Source organism: Acanthochromis polyacanthus, chromosome 17 (genome assembly GCF_021347895.1).
Source record: "Acanthochromis polyacanthus isolate Apoly-LR-REF ecotype Palm Island chromosome 17, KAUST_Apoly_ChrSc, whole genome shotgun sequence".
Taxonomy (NCBI): domain Eukaryota; kingdom Metazoa; phylum Chordata; class Actinopteri; family Pomacentridae; genus Acanthochromis; species Acanthochromis polyacanthus.
The window spans coordinates 28,095,184-28,120,701 of record NC_067129.1 but is presented as its reverse complement, the minus strand read 5'-3'; the positions used below and the strand labels follow the sequence as shown (position 1 = coordinate 28,120,701).

General features: G+C 38.5%; 2 protein-coding genes across 2 annotated transcripts; both read left to right on the top strand.

Annotated features, from left to right (window-relative positions):
* Window positions 1-10,904: 10,904 nt before the first annotated feature.
* On the top strand, window positions 10,905-12,857 carry LOC110971400 (olfactory receptor 52N5-like). Its single transcript, XM_022221743.2, has 2 exons — window positions 10,905-11,583; window positions 12,418-12,857. The coding sequence occupies exons 1-2, from the start codon at window positions 11,045-11,047 to the stop codon at window positions 12,836-12,838; spliced, it is 960 nt and encodes a 319-aa protein (XP_022077435.2). The 5' UTR covers window positions 10,905-11,044; the 3' UTR covers window positions 12,839-12,857.
* A 2,624-nt stretch (window positions 12,858-15,481) lies between these two features.
* Window positions 15,482-20,856, top strand: LOC110971602 (olfactory receptor 2A12-like). Its single transcript, XM_051938054.1, has 2 exons — window positions 15,482-18,943; window positions 19,547-20,856. Exons 1-2 carry the CDS (start codon window positions 18,411-18,413, stop codon window positions 20,004-20,006), a joined length of 993 nt encoding a protein of 330 aa, XP_051794014.1. The 5' UTR covers window positions 15,482-18,410; the 3' UTR covers window positions 20,007-20,856.
* Window positions 20,857-25,518: the final 4,662 nt, after the last annotated feature.

Sequence of the window (25,518 nt, the reverse complement as noted above, 5' to 3'; positions counted from 1 at the left end):
CACAAAAATCACACAAAACAGCCGCAAAGACACACAAAAATCACACAAAACAGCCGCAAAGACACACAAAAATCACACAAAACAGCTGCAAAGACACACAAAAATCACACAAAACAGCCGCAAAGACACACAAAAATCACACAAAACAGCCGCAAAGACACACAAAAATCACACAAAACAGCTGCAAAGACACACAAAAATCACACAAAACAGCCGCAAAGACACACAAAAATCACACAAAACAGCCGCAAAGACACACAAAAATCACACAAAACAGCTGCAAAGACACACAAAAATCACACAAAACAGCCGCAAAGACACACAAAAATCACACAAAACAGCTGCAGACACACAAAAATCACACAAAACAGCTGCAAAGACAGGGCAAAAAGACACACCGAATAAAGTCAAAAACACACAAAATTAAGCGAAAAACACAAACGCAAGATGACCACAAAAACACACTGAAAGGCACAAAAACATTTTTAAAAAATGACCACACAGAGTCACAAAATGACCAAAATAAACAGGAGAAGACACAAAAAGAAAGAGAATGACCACAAAAGACACTAAAAGACAAAAAAGATAAAAAAAAGTCCACAAAAAGAAAGAAATGAATACAAAATAAAGACAAAAATCACACAAAAAGGCAAAAACAAAATACCATAAAAATAGATTAAATGATCACAAAAAGACAAAAAATGACCACAAAAATATACTAAAAGATGCAAAACGAGAAAACATGTCCACAAAGAGACAAAAAAATGTCCACAAAAAGACAGAGAATGACCACAAAAGACACAAGAAGACACACAATAAAGCCAAAGACACACAAAATAAAGTAAAAAATCCACTAAAAGAGAAAAAATTACACTAAAAGACACAAAAAGACAGAACATTTCCACAAAAACACGGAAAATTACCACAAAAGACACAAAAAAACACATAATAAAGACAAAACACACACAAAAACTCACCAAAAGACACAAAAATACAGAACATGTGCAAAAAAAAAGACACAAAATGTCCACAAAAAGACACTAAAAGACAGAAAACGACCAGAACGTCACTAAAGGACTAACTTCTGCAGAAACACAAAATGAAGTCATAGACTCACAAAACAGCAACTAAACACTGAATGTCCTGAAGTTTAATGGTTTTATGTTTCAGTCTAAAGACTCTGATTTCAGATTTTAAACATTTAAATGACAGTTTTTATTTTTATTCATGAGTTAAAGTCTTAAAAAAACAGATTTATTTTAACTTCTCCAGGTGTAACTTAAAGCTACTGAGTCTGAACTGAGTCACCTGAGGAACCGAGGACGCCCCCTGCTGGTCACCATTAAAACAACAACAATAATTAATGAGCTCCGGGAAAAGGACGCCCCCTGCTGGTCACCATCAGGCAATAACAGGCCTTAATGAGCTCAGCTGGGACCAAACACTCAACAGTTACTCATAAATATAATAATTAATCCTGAGGGACTCATTATTGTCTTCATCGAAACACTGAGGAGGAAAATCTGCTGCAGAAACTGACCTTCAAACCGACACACACCAGATCTGATGACGAGCAATCTCTAAGTACACACAAAGACACACAAGCACACAAGAAAAGACACAAAAAACACAGAAAAAATACAGAAAAGGCAAAAACACAGAAAAACACACAAAACACACCAAAAAACAGTGACAATCACATAAAAAACACAGAACACAGAAAAAAACAGAAAAAATACAGAGAAAGACACAAAAACACACAAAAACAGAAAGAGAGAAAAAGAAAAAAACAAACACAAAAAAACAGAAAAAGACACAAAAGACACAAAAAAACGCACATAAACACAATAATCCATTTCGAAAACATTGGTTTGTTACCCAGAAATTTCGTCTGATACAAAGAATGATGTATTCCCTGTTTCTAGTCCTTGTGCTAAGCTAGGCTAACACTTCCCCCCTTCTTCCAGTCCTTGTGCTAAGCTAGGCTAACAGTTTCCCCCTGCTTCCAGTCCTTGTGCTAAGCTACGCTAACAGTTCCCCCTGAGAACCACTTCAATGACCTGCTGGTCCACAGAAAGTGAATCTAAACAGGTGTTAAATAGTCATAAGGTCCCTGAACGCATCACTGCAGCCTTTAATTCAATCAACCTGCTGGCCACCGACTCACCTGAGGGTTCACCTGCTGACAGGAAACAGACCTTCCTGTTTTAAAGAGATGAACACATACAGGATTTAACACAAAATGACTCTGAAAAAGAAACAATTTAGACACAAAGCAACCAAAAACAGACATAAAATGACATGAACAAGATGCATATGACCTCAGAAATGAAACTGACACAAAACCAACACAAACACTCAAGAACACATAACTACCTCAAGAAGACACAAAATGACGCCAAAAAGACATAAAATGACCAAAAACATACATAAAACAACCACAAAGAGACACAAAATGACCTCAAAAACACACAAAATGATCACAGTAGGCCACAATTTAGACACAAAAGGGCCACAAAGCCACACAACATGACCAGAAAAAACCCCCAATTTACACACAAAACAACCACAAGGACACAAAATAACGATAAGATGCAAATGACCACAATTTCCCACTCAAGAACACAAAAGTACCTCAAGAAAGCAAAAGACTCCAAACTCCAAACAGATGTAAAATGACCAAAAGGAGACACAAAGCAGCCAAAAGAGGCACAAAATGACCATAAGAAGACCCAATTTCGACATTAAACAACCACAGAAGACAGACCAGATGACAATAAAAATACCACAAAATGACTGCAAAACAACAGAAGTGATGAAAGTAACTCACTTCCTGGTCATTGGGCCAGGACCCAAAATTTCAGGTATTGGTAGCACCCGAGGTGACCAGTTCTTTTTGGTATTTTTAACTTGCTATATGTCTCTAGTTTGCATTTTGATATGATCGCCCTTGCATACTCACAGCTAAATATATGCTATCACTCGTTTAATGGACATGATCCACGATGAAATAGATTGGACGCTGCTCTCTTGAGTATTCACTATCTGAATCTAAAAGCCAACAAGTTAGAAGGACATCTTGTGTGAAATAAATCATCAGAATGTCGTCGTTTATCTGCAGCAAACCGTCAGATCTGTAAGAATCAGTGGGTTTGTTGTGTTTCTTGAAGTTCACTCAGATAAATGAACCAAATCTCAGCAAAAAGTGGTGATTGTGTGGCGGTTTTTAACAAACTAACTCTTAGAAGGACGTAGACGGTGGTTCATGGATGAAGGTTTGGATGTAGGAAACTTTCTGAGGTGAACTTTAGGAAGCAGCTGCTGGTTTGTTTACATCTGAACTTGGATGAATCTAACAGTAACCCTGTTGTGTAGTGTTGCTGTGTCGTGTTGTTGTGCTTCCTTGCAGAGTTTAATCAGCCTCCTGGTACTAATTAACAAACCGTCACTGTAACAACAGAAACAAACACTGAGCTCAGCATGACGACGTCAGCCTTACAGGACAAACACTGCTGTTGTTTTCCACCGTCGACCTGAACCAGGCTGACGACTTCCTGTTTCCATTCTGTAAGACGTGAAGTGGTTTTAGATTCACCGACCAAAAAGTCATGACTGTAGCCTCTTAGATGACTCTGTTGGCCACTTTAAAACCATCTTTAGTTACTAGTTTAACTTCAACATGACCAACACTGATTCAAGTCTTCACCACAAACATCAAAACAACACTAAAAATTACTCACTGACATTCCTGAAACTTCCCCAAAGTGATAAAAACGTATCCAGATTGAACCAAATATTGTCTTTAAATCACTTAAAGTCTGTCCAGAATGGCAAAAAGCTTGTCCCTTGTCAACAACTTGGAAAATTGTCCATTAACCCTCAAACGCTGTCCAAAATGACAGAAACTTGACCTAATTATAGTCCAGAATGACCCAAAATCTGTCCAAAGTGACACAAATGGTCCAAAATCAATTAGAAAACTGTCAAAAACAACATGAAAGCTGTCAAGTAGCTCAAAGAATCTTAGCTGACTCTATCTGCCACTTCAAAACCACATTTAGTCAACTCGTTTAACTTCAACATGGGCACTGATTTAGATCTTCACCACAAACATCAAAGCAACCCTCCAAACTTGCTCACTGACGTTCCTCAAACTCCTCCAAAGTGACCAAAACGTATCTGTACAGATCCAAATATTGTCTAGAATTACTCAAAATCTATCCAAAGTGGCAAAAAACTTGTCCCCGGTCAAAAATAACTTAGATAATTGTCCATAAACCCTCAAAACTTGCCCAAAATGACAGAAATTTGGCCCAAATAAAGTCCACAACTACCCAAAATCTGTCCAAGGAGACAAAAAAATTGTCCAAAAGGACTCAGAAATTGTCTAAAACAACATGAAAGCTGTCAAATGACTCTTGTCTAGAATCACTCAAAATCTGAGTGGCAAAAAACTGGTCCCTGCTCAAAAATAACTTGCATCATTGTCCAAAAAATATCAAAGCTTGTCCTAAATGACAGAAACTTCAAATATAGACTAGAATGACCCAAAATTTGTTCCAATTGACAAAAAAATTGTCCAAACTGAATCCAAACTTGAGCAGAATGACTCAGAAAATGTCCAAAACAACATGAAAACTGTCAAATAGCAACAAATAACGTTGTTTGACACTTTGAAAATTATCCAGGCACTGTCAGAACTTGTCAAAAATGACAAAGATTTGACCCAAACAGTCCAGAATTGCCAAAAATCTGCCCAAGGTGACAAGAAATTCTCCAAAATGATTCAGAAATGTCTAAAACAACATTAAAGCTGTCAAAATGCTCTTGCCTAGAATCACTAAAAACTTGTCCCTTGTCAAAAATCACTTGGATCATTGTCCAAAAACCCTTGAAACTTGTTCAAAATGACAGAAACTTGATGCAAATATACTCCAGAATGACTCAGAATCTATCCAAGGCAACAAAAATGGTCCAAAACAACATGAAAGCTGTGAAATAGCGCTAACATTTTTAGATGATTCTGGTTGCCACTTTAAATTGCATTTATTCTGCAATTAGCTAGTTTAACTTCAACATGGACATTGATCCAAACTTCCACCAGATACATCAACACTAATCACTGACATTAGTTGTTATTAAAGGTTTGTATTCTATTTGATGCACAAAATAACAACAGCATGATCCTGCCAGTGAATGTACTCGTCCACAATTTAAAACTTACTCAAAATGACCAAAAAAATAAATAAAATCGAAACACCTTGAAACGTCCAAACTGTACAGTTAAATAAAAACGCTGCAGATTGACGGCAGTTAACAAATTAATTCGTTTTTATCAACATTAAAAGATACTTCAGTTCCCAGTAAAAACAAAACATATCTAGCATGCTAGCTGCTAACAATTGTTTGCTAGTTGCATTAGCCGTTGTTCACACTTTGTTAGCTTTAGCTGCTGAGACTTCCCTACATACTAACACTGATGTTCTAGCTAGCTAGCTGACAAACCACATCTACATTTATACATTTAAAACATGTTTTTCCACTCATCACACAAAATAGTTTTTTTAGCAGCCATTGGCAAATGTTTATAAATAGTCGGCACTAGAGAGCACAGTGTGTTAGCTTTAGCTGCTCAAACTTCCCTCCAGGTTAGCTTGATGTTCTAACAAGCTAGCTAGCAAACTACATCTGTATTAATACATTTGAAAGATATTTTCAGCTCACCAAGGAAATCATAGAGAGCTAGCTTAGTAGCTGCTAGTAAATGTTTAGCAATATGTACATGGTTAGCTAACTTGCAAACTACACCATGATGGTATTGTTGAGGCATGTCTAAATTGGCCCACGTATTGTCTAGAATCACAAAAATCCATCCAAAGTGACAAAAACATATATAAAATAATTGAAAACATGTCCATATTAACTCCAAAAATGTACATAATGTCTTAAGTTTTCCACAGATCCAATAACTAAATCAAAATGACATAAAACCCATCCACAATTTGAAAATTTGTTCAAAATGAATTCCAAAGACAGAGCCACATTAAAACATCCTTTAGTTCCCAGAAAAAGTATAAGATAGCCAGCATGCCAGCTGCCTACATTTTTTAGTAGCTGAATTTGCCATTGCTCACACATTGTTAGCTTCAGCTGCTGAGACTTCCCTACATGCAAAAACTAAAGTTCTAGATAGCTAACAAACTACACTTGAGTTTATACATTTAAAACAGGTTTTTCACTCATCACACAATAAAGTATTTTAGCAGCCACTGGCCAACATTTACTCATGATCTTAGCCAGTGAACATAGGATGTTAGCTTTAGCTGCTCAGACTTCCCTAAATATTAACTTGATGTTCTAACAAACTAGCTAGAAAACTACTGTACATTTCTATTAATATGTTTTAAAGATCATAGAGAGCTAGCTTAGTAGCTGCTAGCTTTAGTCACTGACACTTACGTACAGGGTAACATTATTGTTAGCCAGCTAGCAAACTACACCATGGAGGTATTGTTGAAGCTTGAAACTTGTTCAAAGCTACTCACTGAAGCTTGTACAAAATGACTCAAAAACATGAAAAAGAGACAAAAACATGTGTAAGTTGGACCAAATATTGTCTAGAAACAGAAAAGAATGAATCCAAAGTGATAAAAAAAAAACATAACATCACTCAAAACAGGTCCAAAATGACTTGAAACTCATCCATGATTTAAAACTTGTTTTAGAATTGATCACAAAGTCAGAGGCACATTAAAACACCCTTTCATTCCCTGGAAAAAAAAATAACACAGCTAGCTTTCTATCAACCTGCAAATGTTAAATAGTTGCATTAGCTAGTGTTAACACTTTGCTAGCTTTAGCTGCTGAGACCTCCCTACATGCTAACTCTGATGTTCTAGCTAGCTAGCATACAAACTACACATGCATTTATATGTTTAAAAAATATATTTCACTCGTAAAGGAAAAAATAAAGAGCTAGCACAGTTGCTGCTAGCAATCATTTACCAATAATCTTAGCCAGTGAGCATACTGTGTTGGCTTTAGCTGCTCAGATTTCCCGACGTTAGCTTGAATGTTAGCTCAAACAAAATGTCCAAAATGGCAAAAAAAAATGTGTCCAAATTGAATCCAAAATTGTCCCAAAGTATCCACAATCTATACAAGATTGTAGTCCTGGTCTGATGTAGACTTTGGTCTGGTGTAGACCTTGGTCTGGTGTGGTCCTGGTCTGGTGTAGTCCTGGTCTGGTGTAGTCCTGGTCTGGTGTTCTGTCCTTCCTGGTTTGAATGTCAACATTTTTATAGAATCCGGGAGAGGACAGTCTTTTCGTTGGTGTGATTAAAGTTTCCAGAAGCCCTCTGGGTGTTTGTTCTGCTGCCTGGTGATGCTGTCATGCAGCCCGTTCATAGCACAAAAATGAGAGAAAAAAGATAATAAATGAGAAACATGAGGCACAAAATGAGACCTGGTCTGGTGTGGTCCTGGTCTGGTGTGGACCTGGTCTGGTGTAGTCCTGGTCTGGTGTAGACCTGGTCTTGTGTGGTCCTGGTCTGGTGTGGTCCTGGTCTGGTGTAGACCTGGTCTGGTGTAGACCTGGTCTGGTGTGGTCCTGGTCTGGTGTGGTCCTGGTCTGGTGTGGTCCTGGTCTGGTGTAGACCTGGTCTTGTGTGGTCCTGGTCTGGTATAGTCCTGGTCTGGTGTGGTCCTGGTCTGGTGTGGTCCTGGTCTGGTGTAGACCTGGTCTTGTGTGGTCCTGGTCTGGTATAGTCCTGGTCTGGTGTAGACCTTGTCTGGTGTGGTCCTGGTCTGGTGTAGTCCTGGTCTGGTGTAGACCTTGTCTGGTGTAGTCCTGGTCTGGTGTAGTCCTGGTCTGGTGTTCTGTCTTTCCTGGTTTGAATGTCAACATTTTTGTAGAATCTGGGGAGGACAGTCTTTTCGTTGGTGTGATTAAAGTTTCCAGAAGCCCTCTGGGTGTTTGTTCTGCTGCCTGGTGATGCTGTCATGCAGCCCGTTCATAGCACAAAAATGAGAGAAAAAGATAATAAATGAGAAACATGAGGCACAAAATGAGAAAAACAACAAAAATAAGAGGAAAACCATAACAAAATGAGAAAAATGAGACAAAAAAATGAAAACCTAGGCAAAAAAATGAGAGAAAATGAAAATAAAATTATAAAAAATTAAACAAAATTAGAAAAATCAGACAAAAAATTTGAAAAATGAGACACAAAATGGGAGAAATGAGACCATAAAACAAAATTAGACAAAACAGAATTAGAAAAACATGCAAAAAATGAGAAAAACAAGACATAGAATGAAACAAATAAGACTGTCAGTCAGTCAAGTACATCTGTTGGAATCGGTGACATGAATAAACTTCTTCCTCCATGTCCTTCTGTCCAGCATTGCAGTTAAAAGTTCTTTACCTTCCAAACCCATGTCTTCTTCGAGAACCTTTCTTAATGTTGTGATAGGCCATCCAGCCCTTCTGATAGCATCAGGTTTCTATGACAACGACCAGCTGCTTCGTTGTGTCTCACTACATATCCATCCAGAGCTGGTCTACGTTTCCAAATGATCAGTGGTGTGGAGATGACAACTCCATCCACCAGGTCCTCAGGTAGAGGAATGGCCCTCAGATATGAAGGTTAGCTCAGAATATCAGTCCTGGAACAAATCATGGGTTTCCCTTTGGCAAAGGATGGGACCCGCCTGACACCCGAAGGTTACGCAAAGATCCGTTTGGGAAGCAGGAATGGTGTTAGCATTGATTGGTGAACATCGATAGACGACTGTTTCTGTACTGATGCCTGTTTGTTAAGCAGACAAACTGGAAATTCTGCCCCCTTCAGTGGGGAACTGCTGATAGCGTTGGCAAGTCGTCACAGTATTTATGCTTCTAGAAACTCATTATGAATTCAGAATAAAATTATAAAAAATGAGAGAAATTAGGCATAAAATGACAAAAATAAGACACAAAATGAGAGAAATGAGGCACAAAATGAAAGCGACAAAACAACAAACAAAATATGAGAAAATGGTAACAAAATGAGAAAAATTAGACATAAAATTTTTTTTAAATTACACACAAAATGAGAGAAATGAGGCACACAATGAGAAACATTAGGGATAAAAGGAAAAACAAGACATAAAATGAGAAAACTAAGACAAAAATGAGAGAAATTAGGCACAAAATAAGAAAAAACGCGACACAAAATGAGAAAAAGAAGTCAAAAAATGAGAGAAATGATGCACAAAATAAGAAAAACAACTGAAAACTGAAACAAAATGAGAAAATGAGACACAAATGAGGAAATATTAGGCAAAAAAATGACAAAAAAATTGGGACTCAAAATGAGAGAAATGAGAAAATAAATGAGAAAATTTGACAATAAATGAGAAAATTAGACAATAAATGAGAAAATGAGATTGTCTCTCATGGAGTTTTTTGAAACGTTACAAATATAAACAGTTTGTTGAGCCTCTGTTTAATTTAATCTGTGGACAAATGTTGTAAAATAATGAATCAGGTGAACTAGACTTTCTGATTTATGGAGCCAGAATGAAATAAAAGTCAACAGGAAGTAGTTAACGTGTTGAAATGTGTTGCTAAGCGACGGCTGACAACTGCTGGAGGAAGCTGATAAAGACTCTGATGTTCGTTTGAGACTCAGAGAGACGGAGGTTTGATCTCTGCTGCTTCACTCTTTACTGCTGGAAAACATCTCAAACATCTGAACATCTGCACTGCTGTTGACTTTAACTCACTGAGATTTAGAAAGAGAACATCTTATTAGCTCACAGCCTTTAGACGGATTTATTCTGAATCTGAGACGTTTCCACTTTCAGATCTTTTGTTTGCATCATTCTGCTGATTCAACACTCCGTTTTGCGTCTCTTTCTTTTCCAGAGTTGTGATTCTAAACATATTTTTGGACAGATTCTGAGTTGTGAAGTTTGTCAGGTGAATTTCATGAGTTTATATCTACTAGAAACATTCTGACAGATCTAAAATCATGTTTTTGGTTTATCTGGATCCATTTTAATGATATTTAAGTTTGGTTTATTTACCATGAAATGAAGCGAGCTTTGCCTTTTTTTAAAAATTCATAATTAACATCATTATGGCTGAAAGTGTTGAAATCTGGGTTTGATCCTCATTTTTATGGAAATATGAACAAGAAATGAGCCTGATGTTGATCTTTTAATCATTATTTAACTGATAAAGTGGCAGATATGTAATAACATGAGCAGATTATTCAGATTCTTAGACGTTCCACCCTTATTTTTCCTGTGTCATTCACAAATAACATAAAAAATGCCTTCAGATTTCTTTCATTCCAAGAGAATCAAGACTGCTTTTATGGTTTCATTAAACATAATTCTGATTTTTAAGACTTTTTTTCAAGTCCACAAAGGTTTGATCCTCATTTTAATGCAAATATGAACAAGAAATGAGCCTGATTTTTTATCTTGTAATCTTCTTTTAAATGATAAAGTCACAATATATGCAGATTATTCAGATTCTTAGATGTTCCACCTTTTTTTCTCTCCATATAATCAACATACAGCAAGAAAAATAACCATTTTTTTGTATTCCAACAGAACAGAGAATAATTCTGGATATTTTCCTGTATTTTTTTCCATGAAATTGTTGAAATACTTCTAATTAGGCACAGAAAAGATGCTGCTCTGTATGTTTTTTTACATCAATAATTAATATTAATGTGATTGAAGGAGCTGATTTCTGGGTTTCAAAGGTTTTATCCTCATTTTAATGCAAACACAATCAAGAAATGTTCCTGTTTTTTTAATCTTTTAATCATTATTTAAACTATAAAGCAGCAGATCTGAACTAAAATGTGCAGATTATTCAGATTTCCTTCCATTGAATGATTCTAATATTCAGTTTTTCCTCAGATCTTCCATCATAATGAGAATAATTTTGTTTTTGTTGAACTTTTATCCGATATTTAAGCTTTTTTATGTTTAAATCCAAATAGAACAATGTCAGTAACTTGTATTTAAACACAGAGAAGTCTGAATGAGTTGGACAGGAATGCAGATGAGTTTGGAGAACCGGACCGTAGCTGCAGATGTTCTGCTCCTGGAGGCCTTGAAGGTTTCTCCTCAGTCCTCCATCGTCGCCTTCATCCTCCTCCTCCTCGTCTACGTCTTCATCTTGGTGTCCAACGTGGGCCTGGTGGTCCTGATCTCCTGCAGCCGGAGCCTCCAGCAGCCCATGTACCTCCTGCTCTGCAACATGTGCATCAACGACGTGTTTGGAGCCACCGTCACGGTTCCTCACATCCTCAGAGACCTGCTGGCCGTTAGCTCTCAGCGCTACATCGGCTACGTAGACTGCGCCGTCCAAGCCTTCTGCGTCCACCTCCATGCCAGCGTCTCCCACACGGTGCTCATGATCATGGCCTTCGACCGCTACGTGGCCATCTGCAACCCGCTGAGATACGCCGCCGTCATGACCAACAGGACGGTGGTGAAGCTGTCGGCGGCAGCGTGGACGACGGCCTTCGTTCTGGTGGCTGTCCTGGTGGGCCTCAGTGTCCGACTGTCACGCTGCAGGTCGGTCATATTCAACCTGTTCAACCCGATATTAATGCATGAAACTGTCAATAACTTGGTGTTAATATACAAAAGCATCAATAATTTGAATATTATTGCCCAAAAGTATCAATAGTCTCAATATTATTGCATCAAAGTGTCTAAAACCTGGATATTAATGTTCAAAACGATCAAAAACATGGCGTTAATACATAAAAGCATCAATCATTTGAGTATATATGCCAAAAACTATCAATAATCTCAATATTAATGCTCAAAAGTAGAAATACCTGGATTTCTATACACAAAACTATCGATAACTTGGTGTTAATGCATAAAAGTATCAATAATCTCAATTTTAATGCACCAAAGTGTCTAAAACCTGGATATTAACACAGAAAACTGTCATTGACTTGGTGTTAATGCAGAAAAGCATCAATAATCTGAATATTAATGCTCAAAACTATCAATAACTTTGATATTTATATAGAAAACTGTCAATAGCTTGGTGGTAATACCCAAAAGCATCAATAATCTGGATTTTATTGCCGCAAAGTATCAATTATCTCAATATTAATGCATCAAAATGTCTAAAACTTGGATATTAATGCCCCAAAGTGGAAACATCTGGATATTAATGCACAGAACTATCGATAATTTGGATATTAATACAGTAAACTCTCAATGACTTGGTGTTAAAACACAAAAGCATCAATAATCTGGACATTAAAACACAAACCTGAAGGCCAGCTGGAATAAACTCAGTCTTTAAATGAAAACAACATTGTGAACGTGGTTAAATGTGGCGTCTGCAGAAGAAGAGATGTTTCTGCTGAACCTCCTGTCGTTGTCCAGGTGGGTCATCTTCAACCCGTTCTGCGACAACGCTTCGCTCTTCAAACTGTCCTGCCAGAGCGTCCTCATCAACAACATCTACGGTCTGGGCTACACCGTGGTTCTGCTGGGTTCCTCCATCGGCAGCGTCACGCTCACCTACCTGAGGATCGCTGTGGTCTGTCTGAGCAGGAAGAACCAGGCGTTGAACCGCCGGGCGCTGCAGACCTGCACCTCCCACCTGGCCGTCTACGTCATCATGATGGTGTCGGCCTTCATCATCGTGGTTCTGCACCGGTTCCCTCGACTGTCGGACCACAGGAAGGTGGCGTCGGTTCTGGGTCACGTCACTCTACCGGTTCTCAACGCCGCTATTTACGGGCTGCAGATCAAAGAGGTCAGACAGAAGATCGCAGCGGCATTCTACAGCAGTAAAAGATGAGATTCACTGCAGAGGAAGTTCCTTTCTTCATCAATAAAACTGCGACATCTTTGCACAAAAAACTCACAGTTCTTTGTTATGGATCCGTTCGATTCAACATCAAAGTTGTAAAAAGTCCAGAATGATCATGTTGATGTGTCTGACACAACTGATTAGAATTTACCAAAAATCTGAATATTAACATACAGAAATGTCAGTAAACACAAAATAAAGAGAGAGTGTTATCAATGCCTTAAATAAGGAGTCAGAAAATATATCAACAGACTCAATAGTAGCAATAACCAGGAAATGAATGTTAAAAACGTAAATATCAACACACAAAAATGTCAAAAACTTGAATATTTAAACACAAAAATGTCAATAAAATCAGTAACCAGTCAAAATGCAGTTTTCAGTAACTTAATTCAGAATTTACCAGTGATAAAGAAGTTCAGAAAGTCTCAATAAAAGGATATTAAAACACAAACTTTTCTGTAATATTAATGTTCAAAAGTATCAACAATCTGGAAATCAAACTCGAAAATAGTCAATAACATGGACATTAATGTGCAGCAGTTTACTTTAGTTTTAATGAAAATAAGTCTCATTTACTCAGATTTTAAACCTCATTTGTTGTTAAATTTCAACATGAAGACAACATAGAAGTAGCATATCTAACACCAGGTTCTGTTTCCTACCAATGATTCACATCAGATGGAACCTCGTCTACCCCATGAACACCAACATCTAAACCTCTATGAACATAAGATAAGATAAGATAAGATAAGATAAGATAAGATAAGATAAGATAGGATAAGATCAGATAATCCTTTATTTATCCCCAGAGGGGAAATTCAGGTATTGCAGCAGCACAGGGCAAGTACAAGGAATACAAGAGTAATTACACATAGTTTTTAGGACAAACCAAGGGTGACATATAACAAATAAAACAAATGGGGAAACAATAAACTGGCCAGTAGCAGCACACAGTATGAGTAGACATCTGAGCTATGCAGTGCAGTGAGGTAAAGTGACAGTGATATTAAAGTGACAGAGAGTTAAATACAGTAATCAGCAGGAGTTATGTACAGTAGTTACAGGGGGGGTCAGTCAGTGCAGTGATGTACTGTGGCCTCCGCTGTTGTTTAAGAGTCTGATGGCGGTGGGCACAAAGGAGCACCTGAAGCGCTCAGTTCTGCTTCTGGGTGGGATGATGCGCTGGCTGAATGAGCTGCCCATGTCCCACAGCTCCTCGTGGAGAGGGTGAGAGGAGTTGTCCAGGATTGCCCTGATTTTGTCCATGATCCTCCTCTCTGCCACGGTCTCCAGGTTGTCCGATTGAAGGCCCACAACAGAACGGGCCTTCTTCACCACTTTGTTAAGCCTGTTGACCTCACCAGTCTTGATGCGACCCCAACAGCATACCACGGCAAAGAAGAGTGCGCTGGCCACCACAGACAGGTAGAAAGTCTTCAGGAGCCTGCTGCAGACACCAAACGACCTGAGTCTCCTCAGGAAGAACAACCTGCTCTGTCCCTTCCTGAGGAGGGCATCCGTGTTGTGGGACCAGTCCAGTTTATTATTGATGTGGACCCCAAAGTAGCGATATGAGTCCACCCTCTCCACTTCCTCCCCCTGGATGATGATGGGGGCAGGGGACCTCCTGCTCCTCCGGTAGTCCACAACCACCTCCTTGGTTTTGCTGATGTTGAGCTTCAGGTGGTTGCTGTCACACCACGTGACAAAGCTCTCAATCAGTCCTCTGTACTCCCCCTCGTCATCATCAGTAATGCATCCAACAATGGAGGAGTCATCGGAAAACTTCTGGAGGTGACAGGAACCTGAGTTGAACCGGAAATCAGAGGTGAAGAGGGTGAAGAGGAAGGGTGCCAGGACGGTTCCTTGGGGTACTCCTGTGCTGCTTGTAACCACCTCAGCGATGCAGCCATCCACCCTGACATAATGCAGCCGGCTTGTGAGGTAGTCCAGGATCCAAGCTGTGGTGTCGGTATGTGGTGACGTCTATGAACATCTAGACCTCTATGAACATCTAGACCTCCATGAACACCTAGACCTCCATGAACACCTAGACCTCTATGAACATCTAGACGTCTATGAACACCTAGACCTCTATGAACATCTAGACGTCTATGAACACCTAGACCTCTATGAACATCTAGACGTCTATGAACATCTAGACCTCTATGAACACCTAGACCTCTATGAACATCTAGACCTCCATGAACATCTAGACCTCTATGAACATCTAGACGTCTATGAACACCTAGACCTCTATGAATACCTAGACCTCAATGAACATCTAGACCTCTATGAACATCTAGACCTCTATGAACATCTAGACCTCTATGAACATCTAGACCTCTATGAACATCTAGACCTCTATGAACATCTAGACGTCTATGAACACCTAGACCTCTATGAACATCTAGACCTCTATGAACATCTAGACCTCTATGAACATCTAGACGTCTATGAACACCTAGACCTCTATGAACATCTAGACCTCTATGAACACCTAGACCTCTATGAATACCTAGACCTCAATGAACATCTAGACCTCTATGAACATCTAGACCTCTATGAACATCTAGACGTCTATGAACATCTAGACCTCTATGAACATCTAGACCTCTATGAACACTAACACTGGGACTGATGAAGGAACTAGTAAAACAAATTTAGTTGGACTGAACCATTTCTGGAGCTGTTTAACTACATTTGTTGTCTTTCTGTCTCATACTTGAGTCAGTTAAATTGATAGTAGGATACCACCACCTCCATGCTTGGCAGTAGGTATAGTGTCCAGAGGAGTTGAAGATAAACCAGAAGACTGAAATCGGAAGAACTAAACTGAGGAGGAAATGGATGAATTAAACCAAATGTTAAAATGTAAAAATGTTGTTTGTATGTTTATGATCCATCAGATTTTGTCGTGTTTCCAGAAGAACATAGAAATAAAAATGAGTCCTCACTGAACATCTTGGTGGTTTTATTTCTGGAGATATTTAAACTTAAGACGACTTCACAGGAGAGTCGTCTCTTTACAGGATGAAAAAAATAATAAAACTTAGGTCTGACAGCAAGAACTTAGTAAAAATCATCCAAAATGTCAACGAGGCATCTTCACCTGAAGGCAGTGACCTAGTGGAACATCATCATCATCATCATCATCCTCCTCCACCTCCGCCTCCTCCTCTTCATCATCATCATCATAAAACCTGTCAGCTTTAGCTCTGGTGGGAGGAGGTCCATCTGGTGAGTTCAATGCTTCATTTTACTTCAACACAATCTTTGGTTCCTTTATGCTTTGATTTTCACTTTCATCATTTGTTGATTTAAATCTGATGCTACTTATTGTGTTGTAATGAACCGAGTTAAGAAGTTTTTAGAGGGAAAATAATCTGGATATTTACTTACAAAAGCATTCATATTCTCAGTATTATTGGAAATAATCTGAAAATAAATTTGTAGATTTTCCAGGTTTCAGAAGGATTTTCTGTCTGATTAGTTCTTCTGTGACGTTTAGTTGGCGGTTTTTGATGCTCAACAGGGTGAAGAAATTTAAGAAATCGCTGTCTGTGATGTTACAAAGTGCATTTACATTAAATATTGTAAGTCATCCAGGTAACTTCAATCAATAATATGGATATTAATACACCTAAATGTGAATAATCTGGATATTAATAGACAAAACTATCAATAACTTGGATATTAGCACTGAAAACTGTTAATAATTTGACGCCATTCCAAAAAAAGTGTCAATAATCTCAATATTAATGCTCAAAAGTGGAAATACTTGGATATTAATGCATCAAAATGTCAATATTTTTATTACATTATATTAATGTTTCTGTCAGATGGGTTCTTCTGTGACATTCACTTTAAATTTAAGAAATTAGTGTCTGTGATGCTACAAGCTGCAGTTTTTATTGAATATTTGACATCATTTTTGTAACTTCAATCAGTAATCTGAATTTTATTGCACAACACTATGAACTAACGTGGATAAAAACACAGAAAACTGTCAATAACTTGGTGTTAATAAGCAAAAGCAACAATAATCTGGATATATCTGCACAAGTTTGAAGGCAAATTAGAGCAAAATGAAAGATTAAAATAAAAACAACGCTAAGAATTTGGTTAAATGAGACAGAAACTTTATTTTTATGCTATTTATTGTTCTAGAAATGTTTTCCTGTGTCACTTTGCTTTAGTTTCTCTGCTGCACTGCTACAGAGAAACTAGAAAACCTTCTGAATGATTCATTTATTTCACAGCTTCACAGATGATCGTTGGTGTTTTATTAAATCTGGAAACATTTCCAATGAGCTGCAGAAACTTAAACCTGAAGATGTTTCATTTTTCTGTCTGATTAGAACAGTCTTTAAATTCACATTTTCATAGATTTCCAATGAGAAATGACTTTAATGTGAACAGAACGTCACTTTGGAACATTTTCAGGCTTAATGTTTGAGATAATCTTCAGTTCTTCAAAGCAGACCTCATCTGAAACAGTTCACACCTGAAGCTGGATGAAGAACTGAATGAGTCATGAAGTTTACAGCCATGGCCATAAGTTTGGACACAAGTACCATGACACTTGTGAATCTTAGAAAATACCACAAAATTGTCACTTACAATATACAGCCATGGCCATAAGTTTGGACACAGCATGACTTATGTCTGTTTTGATGTCTATTACAGAACATAAGTATATTGTAAGTGACAATTTTGTGGTATTTTCTAAGATTCACAAGCGTCATGGTACTTGTGTCCAAACTTATGGCCATGGCTGTATGTCTACTTGATGTACTTTATCACTAACAACAAACAACAACAAATCAAGTGCAAAATATAAATAAAAGTATATACACAAATGATACAAATTGATCATTTGACCAATTGTACAGTTTTGCTACATTTTCTTCCTGAAATCCACCTTGAAATCCTACCCCCTGTTGGGATCAGGATAATCCTGCTTTTTGGGATCAAAGTTATCCAGATCCTACTGAAATGCTCTGAACAACACAAACTGAAGGTTTGATCCAGATTCAAACTAGGATTGGATTACATGATCTAATCCGATTTCAGAATCCGTCTTTCCCTTTTGAACAACCCATTTTCAAGATTTGATCCAATCCGATAACCAAAATCCAATCAGATTACCTTTGAACAACTGGCCCTTAGATATTAACATAGAAAACTCAGTAATTTGGTGTTAATATTCTGAATATTAATGCCCCAAAATGTCAATAATCTGAATATTAATGGAGAAAGCAATCAGTAACTTGGGCATTAACACAGAAAACTATAAATAACTTGATGTTAATACACAAAAGCAACAATATGTGGATTATCATGAACACAAATGTCAATAGTCTGTATGTTAATGTTTCTGTCAGATGGGTTCTTCTGTGACGTTCAGTTGGAGGTTTTTGATGATCAACAGGGTGAAGAAATTTAAGAAATTAGTGTCTGTGATGCTACAAGCTTCAGTTTATATTTCATATTTTACGTCATTTCTGTAACTTCTCTCTCTTTTATCATCTGCAGGTTCAGATCAACCCTCTTCATGATGGAGAACCAGACTTTAGGTCCAGATGTTCTGCTGCTGGAGGGTTTGAAGGTCCGCCCCGAGTCCTCCGTCATCGCCTTCGTCCTCCTCCTCCTCATCTACGTCTTCATCATGGTGTCCAACGTGGGCCTGGTGGTTCTGATCTCCATGGAGAGGAGCCTCCATGAGCCCATGTACCTGCTCTTCTGCAACATGAGCGTCAACGATGTGTTCGGGGCGTCGGCCATCATCCCCCGCCTGCTGGCCGACGTTTTCCTTCCCAGCTCTCAGCGCTACATCGGCTACGTCGACTGTGCCGTCCAGGCCTTCTGCGCCCACTTCCACGCCAGCTCGGTCCACACGGTGCTCATGATCATGGCCTTCGACCGCTACGTGGCCATCTGCAACCCTCTGCAGTACGCCGCCATCATGACCAACAGGACGGTGGTGAAGCTGTCGCTGTCGGCGTGGATGGTGTCGCTGGTCATGGTGGCCATCCTGGTGGGCCTCAGTGTCCGGCTGTCACGCTGCAGGTCGGTCATATTCAACCCGTTCAACCTGATATTAATGCATGAAACTGTCAATAATCTGGATATTAATACAGAAAACCATCAATAACTTGATGTTAATATACAGAAGTGTCAATAATCTGGATATTTACAATTTAAAATTATCAATGACTTCGATATTAATATAAAAAAAGGTCAATAAGTTGGTAGTAATACCTGAACATGTCAACAATCTGAGTATTGATAGACAAAATTATCAATAACTTGGATAATAATACGTAAAATGGTCAATAGCTTGGTGTTAAAACAGAAAAGCATCAATAATCTGGATTTTAATGCCCCAAAGTATCAATTATCTCAATATTAATGCACCAAAGTGTCTAAAACTTGGATACTAATGCCCCAAAGTGGAAACATCTGGATATTAATGCACAGAACTATCGATAATTTGGATATTAATACAGTAACCTCTCAAAAATTTGATGTTAAAACACAAAAGCATCAATAATCTGGACATTAAAACACAAACCTGAAGGCCACCTGGAATAAAATGAGTCTTTAAATAAAAACAACATTGTGAACGTGGTTAAATGTGGCTTCTGCAGAAGAAGAGATGTTTCTGCTGAACCTCCTGTCGTTGTCCAGGTGGGTCATCTTCAACCCGTTCTGTGACAACGCTTCCCTCTTCAAACTGTCCTGCCAGAGCGTCCTCATCAACAACATCTACGGTCTGGGCTACACCGTGGTTCTGCTGGGTTCCTCCATCGGCAGCGTCACGCTCACCTACCTGAGGATCGCTGTGGTCTGTCTGAGCAGGAAGAACCAGGCGTTGAACCGCCGGGCGCTGCAGACCTGCGCCTCCCACCTGGCCGTCTACGTCATCATGATGGTGTCGGGTTGCATCATCATCATCCTCCATCGCTTCCCTCAGCTGTCGGACCACAGGAAGCTGGCGTCCATCCTGTTTCACGTGGTTCCTCCCGCACTAAACGCTGTTATTTACGGACTGCAGATCAAAGCCATCAGACAAAAGATTTTCATCATCTTCAGCAGGAAAACGGAGACAAGGCTGAACATGGACTTCCATGTAAATGATTGTTCGTAAACAGCTTCACAGACTGAAACCTCTGAGCATCTGATCTATCATTCTTCAGATCCGTCCGTTTGAGTCTTTCTGTGAGAAAAAATGTCTAAAGGCTGTGATGCAGTTTCTTCAGGAAGCACTGATCAACGTTATCCAACTTTTTTTTGACATATTATAAGAATGTCTCATCTGTAATTTGATGTCTTTTGGAGATTTTCCGTCTTTCCTTGGCTTCTTTATGCACATTAATACAAATTTTTAGCTGGGGTGCTCGAACTTTCGATCCCCACTGTATATATGTAATCACTTTATATATTTTTAGGCTTTTTTTGGGAAGATTTTTCTCGTCTTTTGAAAAGATTTACAAGAATTTTCTCAATAAATTTGGGGGATTTTTTAAAAATAAAACTTTTAAGGGAAACATTTAAGGAATTATTGGAATTTTCTTCCTGAAGGTTTTGCAAATTTTCTGAAATTTGGGGAATCTTTGGATTTTTTTCAGACAAGGAAACAATATTTTTTGGTGCCCATGAATGAGGACAACAGGAGGGTTAAAGCCAGACGTTGATGAAATAATCCTGATTTTTAGCTCCACTTTGGTCGACTCCAACTAATTTTAGAATCAATAAATCATTATTTAGAGAAACCAACAAATCAGAAACCTGCTGTGGGACAAACAACAGTGAATAAAATAACAAAACATTTCTTTAAACCAACAGTATTAGTACTGCATTAAAACTGCTGCATTTCCTCCAGACTCTGTGATTTACTTGTCCATAGTTTTACATTTTCTCTGCAAACTTTCATGTCTCATCCACTGCTGCCATCACTATTTTATCAAATTTCATTTATTTTCAAATCTGGAAATTTCTGCTTTCATGTTTATCTATGGATGGATCCATGTTTCTACTAAAATCCAGTTGTTGGTTCACATTTCACCAACTGTTGAGGCTCTAACATCAGCAGAACCTGATGTGTGGGAAGTATGTTCCATTTTTTTGCTGTTTTACTTGAAACTTGATCAAAATGAGTCCAAATTGGTCCAGCATATGAGAAAACTGTGCAAAATGGCTTAAAACTGGCCCATAATGGCTCAAAAACTTTCCTAAATTACTTCAAATTTGTGCAAAATGACTCAAAAATGTCTAAAACGTCAATAATAGATCATTTTTGGTTCTAGAAAATGGAAAAAAAAACTGTAGTATTGTGTCTCCATAAAGTTCCTGCCAGGAAAACCTGGTCTGATTAGGAGAGACGGCATCCATCCCACTTTGGCTGGTGCAGCTCTCATTTCTAGGAATATGGCTGATTTTATTAGTACTCCTAAAGCATGACAACCCAGAGTTAAGACCAGGATGCAGAGCTGTAGTCTTATACACCTCTCTGCAGTTTCCTCACAGCTGTCACCCTCCAGTAATTCAGTTAATTCAGTTAATTTTATTGAGACTGTGTCTGTCCCCCGACCACCAAAATTCAATAAATTAATCAAATCAAAAATATACAAAAGAAATAGTAACCACAAAAATTTAATAAAAATTAATACCTCTATTTCAACAGAGCAAAGAGACAGGAAAATTAAATGTGGTCTGTTAAATATTAGATCTCTCTCGTCTAAATCTCTGCTAGTAAATGAGTTGATAACTGATCACCAGATTGATTTGTTCTGTTTGACTGAAACCTGGTTGCAGCAGGAAGAATTTGTTAGCCTAAACGAATCAACTCCCCCTAGTCATATTAACTGTCATATTCCTGGAATCACAGGCCGAGGAGGAGGAGTAGCAGCAATCTACCATTCTAGTTTAAAACTGAACCAGAGGCCTAAACCTGATTACAGCTCATTGGAAAATCTCACTCTTAGTCTCTCTCATCCAAATTTGAAAGCTCAGAAACCAGTTTTATTTGTTGTTATATATCGTCCTCCTGCTCCTTATTCTGAGATTTATCTCAATTCTCAGACTTTTTATCTGAATTAGTGCTCAGTTCAGACAAAGTTATTATTGTGGGTGACTTTAACATTCATGTTGACGTAGACAGCGACAGCCTTACAACAGCTTTTAATTCATTATTAGACTCAATTGGGTTTTCTCAACATGTAAATAAACCAACTCATAGTTTTAATCACACTCTTGACCTTGTCCTGACTTATGGCATAGAAATTGAAGAGTTAACAGTATTTCCCCAGAACCCTCTTCTTTCTGACCATTTTATGATAACATTTCAATTTAAAGTAAAGGATTGTTTAGCAGCTGAGAACAAATATCATTACAGTAGGTGTTTGTCTGACAATTCAGTATCTAAATTTAAGGAAATAATACCCTCACTGTTTACTTCAGCAACATTTACTGATAAATCAGAAGGCAAATATTATAATTTTACCCCCACAGAAGTGGATTATTATGTTAATAATGCTTCAGCCTCACTGCGTACAACTCTTGATAGTGTTGCACCTGTAAAAAAGAAAGTTATATCTCAGAGAAGACTTGCTCCTTGGTATAATTCCAGCTGCGGACTTTAAAGCAGGCATCCCGAAAGCTGGAAAGAAAGTGGTATTCCACTAATTCAGAGGAAGTGTATGTGGCTTGGAAAAATAGTCTAGTAATCTATAAAAAAGCTCTTCGTAATGCCAGGACAACTTATTATTCATCTTTAATAGAGGAGAACAAGAACAACCTTAGGTTTCTCTTTAGCACTGTAGCCAGGCTGACAAAGAGTCAGAGCTCTGTTGAACCTTGTATTCCTTTAGCTTTAACCAGTAACGACTTCATGAGCTTCTTTACACATAAAATAGTTATGATTAGAGATAAAATTAATCTGGCCCTTCCTACAAATGTCACAGATGCTTTTGAATTGGCTGTTAGACCTGATGAATCTTTAGAATTCTTCACTCCTATATGTCTCTCTGAACTAATTTCAACAGTTTCTACATCCAAACCATCAACATGTCTTTTAGATCCTATCCCAACTGGACTCTTCAAGGAGATTTTACTTTTAATTAATTCTTCAATGTTAGATCTGATTAATCTCTCTCTAGTAACAGGCTATGTACCACAGGCTTTTAAGGTTGCTGTCATCAAACCTTTGCTTAAAAAGCCCACTTTAGATCCAGATGTGTTGGCTAACTATAGACCGATATCCAACCTACCATTTCTCTCTAAAATTCTGGAAAGAACAGTTGCAAATCAATTATGTGAACACCTACAAAGGAATAATTTGTTTGAAATGTTTCAGTCAGGCTTCAGAGTGCATCATAGCACAGAAACAGCTCTAGTGAAAGTTACTAATGACCTTCTCATAGCATCAGATAATGGACTAGTCTCTATACTTGTTTTGTTAGATCTTAGTGCAGCGTTTGACACAATCGACCACAACATTTTATTACAGCGTCTAGAATATTCAATTGGCATTAAAGGGACAGCACTGGATTGGTATCCTACTTATCAGATAGGTTCCAGTTTGTGCATGTCAACAATAACTCTTCTGAGCATACTAAAGTTAATCACGGAGTTCCTCAGGGTTCTGTCTTAGGATCGATACTTTTCACATTATACATGCTTCCTTTAGGCAATATTATTAGGAAGCATTGTATTAACTTCCATTGTTATGCAGATGACACACAATTGTATTTATCTATGAAGCCAGATGAAACTGATCAGTTAGCTAGACTGCAAGATTGTCTTAAGGACATTAAAACCTGGATGACTTTTAACTTCCTACTGCTAAATTCAGACAAAACTGAAGTCATTGTATTTGGCCCCAAACATCTTAGAAACTCGCTTTCAAAGCAAATAGTTACTCTGGATGGCATCACATTGGCCTCCAGTACTACTGTGAGGAATCTTGGAGTTATTTTTGACCAGGACATGTCCTTTAACTCACACATAAAGCAAGTCTGTAGGACTTCCTTTTTTCACCTGCGTAATATTGTAAAAATCAGGAACATTCTGTCTCAGAGTGATGCAGAAAAATTAGTTCATGCTTTTGTTACTTCCAGGCTTGACTATTGCAATTCCTTATTATCGGGTTGTCCAAATAGCTCTCTCAAACATCTACAGTTGATCCAAAACGCTGCTGCGAGAGTACTGACAGGAGTTAGCAAAAGAGATCATATTTCCCCCATACTTGCTTCTCTTCACTGGCTTCCTGTTAAATCCAGAATAGAATTTAAAATCCTTCTTCTGACATAATAACCAATCTCCATCATATCTTAAAGATCTGATAGTACCTTATTATCCTAGTAGAACTCTTCGCTCTCAAGCTGCAGGCTTACTTGTTGTTCCTAGAATTTCTAAAACTAGAATGGGAGGCAGAGCCTTCAGTTATCAGCTCCTCTCCTGTGGAACCTGCTCCCAGTTTGGGTTCGGGAGGCAGACACCCTCTCTGTTTTTAAGACCAGGCTTAAAGCGTTCCTTTTTGACAAATCTTATAGTTGGGGCTGACTGGGTGACCCACAGGGGTTCGGCTTGTGTCTTCATTTGCACAGCTGACTCCCTCTTGGACGTCCCTTCGTTCTGCCTCTAGTCATGCTGCTATAGGCCTATAGGCTGCTGGGGGACTTTTCTTGACGCACTGAGCCCTTCTCTATCTACCTTTACATTTAATATGTATACCGTTATTGCAGTACATTCACTCTGTTTCCCCCTGTGCTATTTCTCCGAGTGTCCCTGGTCCCAGAGCTGGATGCTTCAGATCTGCGGTCGATGTTCCACCAGCTGGTCCAGTCTCCATCATGTCCACTGTGGGATGCTGCTGCTGACCTTCCTCCAGCCCTCTGCTTCCAATTCCCTTTTTCCACCAGTCAACTCTGCATCGCCTTCACTATACTGTTATGCTAACTTACATACTGTTTGAATTTTACTGCTAGCTATATATGGAGTATGTTTAATGTCAGAGCCGTACATCATCAGAGTAAACTATGAGTCAGTTTTCAATGTTAGCTTATACTTTGTTTGTGTCACATATCCTGTCATGCATGTATCCAAATGTGTGTTGTGTTTTCCTTGCTTTCCCACCCCTCCCTCTTCTCCCATCCCTCCCCCTTGCCCTCTTCTGTCCTTCTCAACCCCCCCGGCCAGCAGGCAGATGGGTCCCCCCTATTTAGAGCCGGGTTCTGCTCGAGGTTTCTTCCCTGTTAAAAGGGTGTTTTTCCTTGCCACTGTCGCCTTTGGGCTTGCTCTGGGGGTCAGGCATATGGGTTCTGTAAAGCGTCTTGAGACGATTTGACTGTAATTGACGCTATATAAATAAAATTGAATTGAATTGAATTGAATTCATATTTCTACTAAAATCCAGTCTTTGGTCCACATTTCTCCAACTGTTGAGGCTCTAACATTAGTAGAATCTGATGTGTTAAAGTTTGACCAGACAAAGCTCCAGTTTTTAGATGTTTAGAATAAATGTTGAAGTGGACTCACTAGTAGGAACCAGAACCTGGAGTTCATAGAGGTCTAGGTGTTCATAGAGGTCTAGATGTTCATAGAGGACTAGGTGTTCATAGAGGTCTAGGTGTTCATAGAGGTCTAGGTGTTCATAGAGG

Coding starts and splice junctions, on each gene's coding strand:
- LOC110971400 (XM_022221743.2), top strand. CDS start 11,045: ATGAGTTGGACAGGAATGCAGATGAGTTTGGAGAACCGGACCGTAGCT. Junction 11,584..12,417: donor GTCCGACTGTCACGCTGCAG/GTCGGTCATATT, acceptor GTCGTTGTCCAG/GTGGGTCATCTTCAACCCGT.
- LOC110971602 (XM_051938054.1), top strand. CDS start 18,411: ATGATGGAGAACCAGACTTTAGGTCCAGATGTTCTGCTGCTGGAGGGT. Junction 18,944..19,546: donor AGGTCGGTCATATTCAACCC/GTTCAACCTGAT, acceptor GTCGTTGTCCAG/GTGGGTCATCTTCAACCCGT.